Genomic DNA, 13,090 nt, shown 5'->3' with positions numbered 1-13,090 from the left:
ATTTTATTATTCATTCTAATATAAATATTACATAACAATATTATATAGATATACAATCTTATAATGATAATCGACGTTTAAAAGGAACAACATTTTAGAACTCGTCAATAATTTCATTAATTTAATTTACAATTAATTAATAATTAGGGCCCTTGTCGTTTTTGGTGAAGGGTCCGGGGGTGCCCAATATTCGAACGACCACATCATATTGAGACCACCGACGGTTACATAACAATTTTACTAACGTTCAAAAAATAGAATATTATATGAACAAACACACACACAAACTTAATTAGGTATCATTCAAATATTATTATGTATCAATTCGCAACAAATTCGCGCGTGTGTTATATAGGTACATTGATTTTCTTTTGTCGTACTATTTTATATTTATACTATAAATAATAATGGTACACTGGTAACACGCGTCACAAGCGTAACCAAGTGTTTGTGTGTATGTGTGTGTGTGGGTGTGTTTGTGTGTGTGCGCCCGCGAAAGATTCATTTTTTTCCAGTCATTCAGCCGTGAAAAAAAAAAAAAACGTTTTTCTCCTGGCACGTGGAAAACGAACCGATGGAAATTCGCAGCGTTCACTTATTCGGGTATTTGTGTTCATAATATATTATTATTATATTATTATTATATAGGAACGTTTCAAATTTCACTCTCCGCCGGCAACTATATACATATAGTGATGCCGATGCGATCGTACATTGGATATTATATATTAACAAAGTTTTCTAAATTCGCACTGCATTTCTTCTCGTATAATGTAATAAATTATAATAATGTGATAAACGATAATATTATTATATTATTCGTGTGTTCATTATTACAGCTAGACGCTCGCGCACTCGTGCAACGCAGACGGATCCGCAACAATTATAATATCGTCGTTTCGACTAACGTGCGCTGGATGAATAGTCGATTTCCAATTATTATTTTATGAAAACAATTATACGAATGCAAATTATACGCATCGTACCTGTTGCATACTCCAACAACACCTCGCTATTGTGCACTCTCATAATAACAATAATATTATATAGGTATTGTCTCTGTAATATAGTATGTATTGCATATATAATATATATAAGGTATATTGATGTATGGCCACACGTGGACAGATCGCATAATATTCGTACCCATCAAGAGATTTACAAAAATAAAATGAAAACAAAAGGTTACTAGATTGTACCAATAACTACTTACTGAATGCTTAAAAGGACGTCAGCATTTGTTTTCTCTCCCTGACCCACGATGAACATAAAAAATGTATGTTCTGCAGAGCAAACCCTACAGTGTTGTTACTTTTAACATTAGAATGAATTAGCCTACTATCAAACTTTAAGCTAAGAACATTACCTGTGTCCCTATATTGACTTTTTTACGATGTTTTAATTTGTATACGATTTATACTGAATTTTAAACTGTAATAATTTACACGCCCATAACTTACATGAAAATAGAATTATCATAAAATAGCCAACGTAGGGACAAAGGTAATGTTCTCAACTTAAAGTTTGAGTATAGGTGAATCCACTTTAATATTAAAAGTAATAATAAACAGGGTTGGTTCTGCTAAACGTAAATTTTCTATGAGGTCTGAGAGATTGAACGAAAAGTGCGATGTCATTCTTTTAATTACATCGTTTATGATAAAACATAATATTGCCATACCTAGGCGATCCTTTAAAACGTCTGAATATAGAATCACAGATTATATTAAACTTTTACATAATCTGTGATAGAATGATAAACCATAGAGTTGGTAAAAAAAACATCGCTCCGATGGGAGGTTTGTTAATTTGAAAACTAAAATCTTGTTGCAATGGATCACAGATCAACCATATATATTACGTTTTGAATGTAATAAAATGGCCATTTAATTCAACAAAGTCGTTTGTCAGTTTTCACAATTACATAAATTATGTTATAGTATATGTATAAAGGTAAATTTTGTTAATTCTGCATAGTGCATGCCTTCATGGTGCATTAAACAAACGTGTTATTGAAGCTTGAGCTTTTTGATGATGTTGGGAGCTCATAACAATATGCATTGGTAACTGGTAAGAGATTTAAATAGGTATCTACATTGTTAAAAAATTGTGTAGTTTTTAATATTAGAGGTAGCCTAACCTATTCTTACCATTATAGTTTAAACTTTAAAATATATGTATAAATTAGATATAGGTGTATTTCTCCAACAACCCATTGATAAATTACTTAGTAGGGCTCAGATTTTGGAAGAATCTTAGATAAAACAATTTTTATTTTGAAGAAGTAATATACAATCTGTATTAGCTGACACAATAATCATATAATATGCTAAGAGTAAAAAAAAAAACATGATTAATTTGAAGAAAGAAGCCACCCAATGGTGACACTTTCAACTGAGGAGAAAAAAACAATTTAAAGGTAAAAATCAAACACATTCATTCTATGTGTACAACTACAGAAATGAGACACGGTGTGACATTGTGCAGAATAATACGAGTGTTCTGTTGTGTGGCATCAGCGACCGATTAAGACTTAGGTCAGTGTTTATTACATGTAATTTTGGTTAGAAAATACGTGAAACAAAAGTGATGGTCTGATGAAATCACTGTCGGTTTAAATGTAGGTAGGTATTTAATATTTCGAATTCCCTAGCTACATCCGAATAATTCCTAAAAAACAACAAAAAGTTCAAATTCACAATATTTCCGAAGAAATTGTTTCAGATGCGTTATATTTTATGCAATAATTGTACCTATTTGATCATTTTTTTTTTTTGTGATCAGGAAATTCCTAACTTGCTTATATTTTTTTAACGCAGTGGTTAGGATAAACCTATATTATTTAATTGCCCATCCATACATTAAAAATTTTATTGTTCCGTCAAATTTGTTATTTAAAAATTGCAAGTTGACACAATGGTATTCAACAACTGCAGATAAAACTACCATATGTATATGTTACCATAGGTAACTTAAAATGCAGAAACTAACGGCTTATGGTTTACGCTTATGGTCAACTGAGTTAGTTTACATGTGAAAAACACTGTATCGTAAACCTAAATTATGTCCCTTTGAGCTTTCTAGGTTCAGCAAGCGTTCAACATTCCATATTTTTTTGACGTATTTTTATTTGACTTAAAATAATATTTCAAATGCTTTCAAGATTTCAACTCAACAGTAAAATATTATTGTTCCTAACTTAAAAACTTTATAATTTTCAAGAGCATCAATTAATACCTATCATATTATAATTGTTATACTCAGTGGTCAGTATAAATTTCATTATTTTCTAGTGTTAGGTATATATATAATAATCTCGAACCCTGGTCAGCTGACCATGCAGATCAATTATTAATATTATAACTAAAATAACAATTTAATATATTGGTAAACTTACCGCAGCCCCATGATGGCGGCTGTCCACTCGGAACGTAATCGCCTTTGAGATTGTTGTCCTCTGACGATTCCGGTTGTTTGATGTGTGTATAATAAAATCAGGTCCACTGGTGCGGCAAAGGATATATAAAACTGGAAACGGCGATTGTCTGAAATCGCTTATATTATAATACGGTAATAATAATTGTATATTATGTATATGCGTACTACAGACGTACAGTTGACAAAAGACTATCGATCGGTCGATGGATCGTTACGGTTTGATGGAGGCGAGACGTTCGTGATATTCGGTTCGGCGGTGACCCTACACTGGCGGCTGTACAGCAAAGTGCCTCCCGTAGTTCTCGCGCCAGATTTTGATGAGGACACCCCGACGGAAATAGGGTGGGGATGGATGGAAGAGTGGGAAAATCCGGCGTGGATCTAAACATTTCATTTGTTACTGCGAGAAAGGGACAGGGAAAAGAGAAAAATAATCTTATAATTAGGTGCTCATGACGTAATACCAAATATATATATCGTATTATAACAATGTATGTGGTATAGGTATAATATTATTATAAGCGTTACATATTATTATAATAATATAAAGAGAATTTGGGAGTGTGCATACGCCTAAATTTTAGGTAAGTAGCCTACAGTATTTTTGGGCCCGCTCCTACCGTGTAACGTTCATAAATTACTGTGAATATAAACATATAAGTATTAATTAATTTTATTTTTGCTCAGTTGTTTAATATACTAATATATACAATATTTTAATATTGATTTATAACAACAAAAATGGAAAAAGTAGGTAATTGCTCTGTTCTACAGTAGGTGATGAGTGATCACTGATGACCGATGAGTGTCCCTCATCATCGAGCAAGTCACTGTAATATATATTATTATGTTAAATTTGAATTTAAAACAAAAACGAAGACTGTTCATCAGCCTATTTTACTAAATATATTTCAGTGTGATATATTTATATTGCTATATTATTATAGGTACCTATAGTTATTAAACATAAATTATTTATTTTACGATTAATAATATGGTAGGCGTTATACCTTAAAGGATTAAACGGTATAAATAGGCTTAAAATCAAACTAAATACTTTTAAAATGTCATTGCGCAGTAATGCAAACCTATAGTAAAATATAATAATGTACGTACAACCCCCATGAATAATATTTTTTGATTACCATAAAAATTAATAAAATTGTTATTCATTGTTTAAAATTTAAATATCTAATTTTATCCAAATTTTAACTATTCAAATGTCTATAATATGAGTTTTGATAAATCATAAGTAATAAAAAAACCATAAATAGCTCAAAAAAAGCACAACATTCTTTGAAAATTATACCATAATAAAATTATGTTATATATTATATATAGAATGTTAAAAAAAAAACGTTTGGTGAAAATTTCTATTATTTATCGTTTTTGAATTGCAATAACAAAATATAAAAATTTTATTATAAAAAAACTGATTTTAGGTGAAAATTCCAGTTTTTTCATAATTTTTTTAACTTAGGTACTGGAAATTTTCAATTTTTACCCCTCAAAAATACCAACTAGATCCAATCAATCTGCAAGGAACCAATTTCAAAGTTGATGATTGAAGCATTTTTTCTACGATAAAACGTGTGGGTACACATAGACAAAAAAACACACACTCACATCATCATTATTGTAAAATGAATGCATATTGATCACTCTAATATCTGAGTTTAAAAAAAAATATATTACAATTATATGATATAAAAAGATTTAATGACAGACGCTTTATTGAATTATTTAATTCGTTTATTACCTACTAAATCTAAATCGACATTTAAAACCATTAATATTGTTCTGCAAATACCTATATAGTATCGACTTATTGATTCCAAAAGGTTTTGGTACATATCCCACACAGCATTTGGGAAATGATAATATTTTGTGAATATTTTGGAGTGCTTGAATAATGAATATTTGACTAATAACATAGTATAAATATGTTATTCTTATGATAACAAAATATTGAACTATATGATTGTACAAAAATGTTGACTTAATATTTTTATAATGTTTCAATGAAAATGTTTTTTGAAAAAATATGATTAAAATGTTTAAATTAATGTTAATAATTTTTACAAAATATTTTTCAAATGTGAACTTCTTGGCAAAAAAATATAAATGAAATATTTCCTTATTTTTTACGCAATTTTTTCAAATATTTGAATAACTATATTGTTTTCTTGAAAATATTCATATCATAGTTGGAAATATTAAAATGCTGTGTGGGATAGGTACTTCTCCTATGATAAACGATGCGGTTTTTGCATGCAAATGTAAAATGTTGTACCTACATTACATAATGTAAATATGTAATAAAACGGAATAACATTGTACTATACATTTTTTTTTAATCACAAATTCTAGAAAATTCAAGATTTTATGAACGAATGACGAATGAAAACGGGCCCCAATTACAAAATATCTGCAGAGGGTGTCTGGACTCTGCAGGATATCGAACTTTGAGAAAATCTGCAAGTAAAACTACACTGATCGGTGGATCTGACCGCCGTCACAATACCGATACAGGGAATAATATTAAGTTCACCACATCATAAAATTTTCGTTTAGACCAGCTCATTTCCATAATCTGCACCTAACTAAAAATGTCGTATATTAATATGTTATACCATAAATGTTATACCATATCATAAAATATTTGTCGTTTAACCATAATATGGAACTCCCTCAACACATACGTGCAATATATTATATACTATATCGCTTAGACCCCAAGTGTCGTTTAGTATCGCTAGAGTATTGGCCCTTTTGCCTTGAAACCATTTGATATTTCTTTTCTTATATTGTCAGATGTGGTTTTCGCCATTTTAAACTACAAAAAAAATTAAAAATTCGCATTGTTTTCGTTAGACGTTTGGCAACCTAACGTCATATCATATTATTATCTATTATAATATAGGAAAATGTATAATAATATTATACGACCAGGTTCGATACCATCGCTGCTATGTAACTGGCCGCAATCAGGTGGTCTAGTTGATTGGTCGAGCGTGGAAAGTTGTATAAATATATTATATTATATTATATGTATATGGAAATTTTTATGTTTTAATATTTTATTCATACATTGTGTATTCTTATATTATTTTTAACAAGTTTAATTAAAAAATGGCATAATATATTTAATTATAGAACTTTGTGTCTTCTCCACAAGCTTTGCGTTTTGGATACGTTATCATTTCAAATTCATATTGTTATATTTATATTTACGTATATTTGTTAAATGCAATGAAATACATATTATTATTATTATTATTATATACGTATGTACCTACAGTATACAGTGTCGATTTTACGAAAAAGATTTGATCTAATTGTGGTTTATTACGTATTTGTTGACTTTAAATATATAAAGTAATGTATACTTCACAACCACGCCCATCGAATAATAATATAATATGATAAACAGGGCTGGATCAAGTAAAAGTACATTAATTACGCCTAAAACCACTACATGCAAGCATGCAGCTAGTGTCCATAAGGAATTTTCATAAATTTGCACACCTGTTAGATATTGTATTTTAGAGCGTAAAAGTTCGGGTCCAATTTTGCAATGAACTCGCCTATTAACAAAATATAATTGCATTTTAAAACAAATTCTGCTTTATGTTATTAAAACGTTACGTATTTTTTGCGTTTATTGTCATTTAGAATTAAAACGTTATTCAACTTTTGCGTTTATCGTTATACAGAATGTTATCCAAATTTTGCGTTTATCGTTTTTTCTAATAGTGTTAATACCTATAAAATTTAAAAATAATAACTAATTCGGGTAGGTAATAGCCCTATTTTTCGTTTAATGATATTTTATAAATTACGTTTTGCATTATGTTTTGTTTAATGATATATAATTTGTTGTGTTTTGTTGAATATAACGTTTCAAGCCCTGGATTCTAGCCATAGGCGCAAATTGAGGGGGCTCGGGGGGGGGGGGGGCTAAGCTCCCCCAAAAACATAGGACATACGATTTTAAAATGCTATATTGCAGTGGTCTGCTTGCCTTTAATATATTTAGCCTCCTCAAGTCAAAAGTTGAAATTGCGCATATGCTTCACTCCCAGTGGAGTGGGACCTAGTTGGAAACCCGATAACGCAATCGGAGGACAGCACGGGAAAATTGTGATCACGTAGATCTACATAAATTGTTTTGCACATTGCTATGAATCAAACCGATGACTGTGTAAGTCGAAGTCAACTGCGTGACCACTGCTCCTCTCCGGCCCCGATTTTACTTTAAAGCGGATTTTTTTTCCATTTTTTCTTTGTATATACCCGACTGCTGAATAATTTGTTAAACAAAAAAGGTTTTCTGGACCCCCTCCTAAAATCATCCGGGCCCCTTAGATACTAATTGCTGACCCTGACCTAGAACAAGAGTAAGCGCTCTTACTTCACTGAACGATTTCAGCCGGTATTGGCATGTAAGCGAATGAATAATAATAAGCTGTTGGTTGTCGATTATTCGATAAAAAGAGATCTTTACACTGATTAGAAAAAATAAAAAACGAAAGTATACTTGCAGTAAAATATAGTCACGATTTTCACAAGTCGCATAAATGAATTTTCCACAAGCGTGTTGACGCGTTCGTTAATAATAACAAATAAAAACTAATTAAATAGGTAACAAAGTTACAAAAACGTTTATTTGTGTAAATCATAATTAAATAATGTTCTCGCAGTGGGAATAACAACAATATTTACAATTTAAAAAACTTAAACAAGGCATAAATTAAACGACGTAGAATGAGTAAGGAGTGCAAAGAGCCAAAATCAATTATATTATAATATTGCACAGTGGGATACCTATTAATTTTAATTATATTGTATAACATATATTTATTTATTTCATTTATACGGACACAATGTCCAAGTTACAATACATAATAACGATAATTATATTTTATGTTTAATACATTTTGAATAATTCAATATCGTGGTACAAATAATACAAGGAATATGATGATAATATAATAAAACAAGCTCTTTTATAATTGGTATTTTTATAGGAAAGATTAGGGTTTAGATATTTAAATTCTTTACATGTTTTATTTTAAATGATTTTTATGAAGAATTATGATATGAAATATAGGTATTATGATGTATTATTATATATGATATATTATGACCTGATGACACATGACTAACACTCGACCTAGATTGCAGATAACGATATTAGGCGCAACAAAACACACGTCTGAGGAAACGTTTCGTCCTCTTCCATATCGTCTTTTTTGGTTTAGGCCGTTCAGCCGCTCATGTTCCGGTTCGGTATCAATAGATCGCCGGTCTTCGAGTACGTCCTGTTGCAAACTCTGTACCGCTGTTTGCTCGTCAGCAGTCAACTGGGACGACTCGATAATAGAATCTTGCGACGAATAAAACCGAACATAAATGTTCGGCATTGAACTCGTGCGTCTCGGCGGATCCTGCACGAAACCACCACAGCTTGCAGATTGCTGCGAAGGCGAGACTTGCCTTGTGTCGTCCGCACAAAACCGTAAATATAGGTTGGGCAACGAACACGTGCGTCTCAAAGGATCCGCGATCCGAAACGGCCTAACTGCCGCGGCGACGTGACGGGCAGCCAAATCTGCTGCAGCGGGAACGCGACGGACGGGGGAGATGTCGACGCTGAACAGTCTGGCGTCGAAAATGCCGACGGTGAACAGTCTGGCGGTGAAAATGCTGACGGTGAAGAATCGGACGTAATGTCTTCAACGTTAGCTGAATCACCCGCAGACGGCAATTCCATTCCAGCATCACCCGAAGCCACGGTTTGTAACGGCAGGCCGGCAAACTGATCGCATGTTTCCGACGCCCGCGCCATGCCCAAAGTGTTTTCGACTAATTCAGCGGATGGGGCAATTACCTCGACTTCAGACGTCTCGATGTTGGCTCCCGTGGTATTTGACATATTCCTGAAGATACTTAATTAATATAATAACAAAAAAAGTGTGTTATAACAGTTAGTAATATTGCGATGAATATACGCGTAGGTACAGAGAAGTTCGTAGTAACGATTCGGGCAATATAAAAAAAATATTTATTCCAAATGGTATAGTTGTCCATAGCAACAATATTTTTAATTCTTTCGTCTAGGGAATAATATATATATTATAGTTCATTAATTATTAACATTAAAATCAAATTTAAAAATAAAAATTATGCCGATAAATTAAGCAAGTGAAGAATAAACTTGAGCGTGCTTATAAATTACCGGTTTATAAACGCGTATTTAAAATACAGCCCAATAAGCTATATAATTCCATATTATATTATGTTAAATTTAAATAAAATTTGGTAATCTTTGTGTCTTGGTACTTATTTGTTTAATATTGGCTAGAATTAATATATTATAACCTTTGTAAATATCTATATGTAGCTATATAGGTATATTGGTACAAACAATCGTAACTGTGGACAAAAAATATAACCGTAATACCGCAATAATCGTATAATTATTTACTGGTAACTAACGGACGGCCACACGGCCCCTCGTTTTTATTATGACATTACAGGAAAACAAAATAAAAAAGAAAGCTATACATACAATATTATGTTTATTGGATGTGTGCAAGGGAATGGCGCGGGCTAGTATATATATAGGACCCATCGGATTTTGGGGTCCTGCGATCGTTCTCGAAACATAATAATATTGTTATTCCGTTGGCAACCGGCTTTTTCCCAACCCGTCGTCGTAGTGCGATATACATAATATGTGCATATTATACTATACAGTATACACACACACACACACCCTGTCCGCCGATTAGCACGCAGGCAAAAGGCCGGTGCAGGTGAGGGAAATGGGTATTATTATTTTGTCATCGTCGTCGTTGTTGTTGTGATACCCTCTGACACGAAAACTAAGGCACCCCCATTGACTGCAGATGGACCCCCTGTCGATGATCGACTAGGTCGAGTTTATAAAAAAAAAGGTGGGTAAGTGGATGTCGCTCTGCTGTACAGTAGGTTACAAGTGGGTCACTGTATAATGGATGGTATTAAATTTGAATTCAATGATATAATATCACTGTATAAGAAAAACGATTCTGAGCGGAGACGGTATGTCAGTCTAGGTATAAGACAAAATATTATATATGGTATTAAAAAAAAATTGACCTGTAATAGGTACCTTTAATAAATTCCAAATTAATCATATCACAATATCAATTAGGTACTTATAACGCGTTATACATCAACAACAAATCGTGATACTATCATAGATATATAATAGTATACTTAAGAAGTTTCAAGTATACCCACGAAATATATTATACAATCACAACAAAATAACTAAAATAGTTATTCCAGGTTTTTTAATATGTAATTTCGTCCAAATTTAAACTTAAAATGACTATAAAAATAAACTGTGTAAATGTATTTTTTAGATTTTTTGGTAACAGAATTAATTACTTACGAGGAATCTTGTTATAAATTTTCATTTCTTAGATACAAAAGTTGAACATTTTATACATTTTTAACTACAAAATAATTATTCAAATTAAAATTTGATAAATTTTGTCAAAATTCGATCTTTAAATGCTTATAAAAAAAATTGTGCTTATGTATTTTTAATATTTTTCAACTGCTTTTGTAACAATATATCAGGAGCCTTGTGTTAAATTTTTACACTTTTTGGCCCAACAGATAAAACTTTATTGATATTTATAGAAAAAAAAACTAAGAAAATTGAAAACTGACCATGTCTGTACACAGCTCAAAAAGAGTCAAATTATTTTCAAAATTTTATCGTATATAGAAAATGCTAATATAAACATTTAGTGAAATTTTTAAGTATCTACAATCATTCGTTTATTAATTACAATAAAATAAGAAAATCGTCACATGAGAAATCGAGTGAATATCCAATGTTGTAAAAATTTGAATTTCAAACGCTCATAAAAATGTAATTTGACTTTCTTGTAGACATTTTTTTTTTTTGATAAAGGTAGACAATATTATGTGGAATCTTGTAATACATTTTCAAATCTTAGATTTAAAAAGAAAATTTTTTACGAATTCTTAACTCGAAATAATTTGCTAATTTTCGTGATTTTTACATATTTTCTCAATTTTTGAACTTTAAATGCTAATAAAAAAAACTGTGACTATGGATTTTTAATATTTTTCAAATTTCATTGTAACAATATAGTAGGAGCCATGTATTAAGCCCCCTCAAACTTATTCGTACCCCCCCCCCACTAAAAAAAAACATAGGACATACAATTTTAAAATGCTATATTGCAATGGTCTACTTGTCTTTAATATATTCAGCCCCCCCAAGTCAAAAGTTGAAATTGCGCCTATGATCCTAGCCTTACTCTATCTTTATAATACGGAACGTAATACTACAACACTGGCTAAAATATTGGAGGAAAATAGACATAATTACAATCTAAAATAATGTGGAGGAAAATGGAACCACCCCATTGGCTAACTGCGTCATTCGCAAAACGGGTTTGTTGCATAAATAGTTAGCCGTACACATTAGTAAGTTAGCACTTGGAACCTTAAAAATTGATCCTAGCTAATTATAGGATAATCTGCAGGAGCATCAACATGACCAGCTATATGATGGATAGGAAAACTAAGTTAACATTGATTCTTCTGTTACTCGATGTATCTAAATTCAATTTTTCTAATAACAGGTGTGTAATTTTATTGTGCGGTACTCAGTCAATATTCATAGCAAGAGACGCATATTTCAAACATTTACGCTGAACACGTTCAAGTCGCGTAAAGTAGAGGGTCCCTGATCATTACACCATATTCCAAATAGGAACGAACGATCAATGAGCAATATAATATATAGGGCTTTTAGAGAACTACACATTTTAAGTTCAGATGATATTCTTTTCACGAAACCTAGCATTGAAAGTGCCTTACAAAAGAGCCCGAAAGAGCCTTAGACTTTTTCAATAAGATCATAATTACAGGTCATTATCTCAATTCTGGTTAAATTTGATAGCATCTAAACGTGTCATATATTGTCACGATCTAAAATATCCGAAAAAACCCAATCACAATAATTGGTATTATTATTGTAGTCATTATCATTATTAATGATAATGTCATCCGTGAATAGAAATCTCAGTAAGTATATAATAAATATACGAATCAATACATTTTCCGCGTTATTATCGGTCGTTTCTGGAGGAAAATAATTATGTCGACATTATAAAATATATTATAATATTATGATGCTTATTATGATACATCATGTATACCTGTATAGTGTGCCAGAAGAAAATATACGCTGGAAATTGTACACGAAGACTATTAGTACAAACCAAATCGTTTCTCCTGTTTATAATAGGTAGGTATTATTATAAGTGCAGTATGTGTTTTTACACCTCAAAACATTTTTACTGGATTTTATATATATTATTATATTATAATATATAATTTATATTTTTATATTTTAATATTATGAACATAATGTATTAAGTAAACACAAATCTGCAGCATAATATATTATATAGTTTCCATGCCTAATATGGATCACGCACGGGGCTTATATTTCTCTCTTTCTCTCTCAATCTCAATCTCTACTCGGAAGTAACAACATTTTTTAATAAAACACTTGCAGCCCGTTAAAAATATTCCATCGTTTGAAGTTATCGAT

At 31.2% G+C, this 13,090-nt stretch overlaps 1 protein-coding gene across 1 annotated transcript in view; it reads right to left on the bottom strand.

Moving 5' to 3' along the window:
* Window positions 1-3,763, bottom strand: part of LOC100161711 (peroxidase-like) — a 19,021-nt gene extending 15,258 nt beyond the window's left edge. The window contains exon 1 of the mRNA XM_029490021.1: window positions 3,398-3,763. Within this exon, the coding sequence (XP_029345881.1) occupies window positions 3,398-3,408 (11 nt within the window). The 5' untranslated portion in view covers window positions 3,409-3,763. The remainder of the gene's footprint in view (window positions 1-3,397) is intronic.
* Window positions 3,764-13,090: the final 9,327 nt, after the last annotated feature.

This window comes from Acyrthosiphon pisum, chromosome A2 (assembly GCF_005508785.2).
Source record: "Acyrthosiphon pisum isolate AL4f chromosome A2, pea_aphid_22Mar2018_4r6ur, whole genome shotgun sequence".
NCBI lineage: Eukaryota > Metazoa > Arthropoda > Insecta > Hemiptera > Aphididae > Acyrthosiphon > Acyrthosiphon pisum.
The sequence above is the reverse complement of the archived record's forward strand: the minus strand, read 5'-3'. Positions and strand labels throughout refer to the sequence as shown.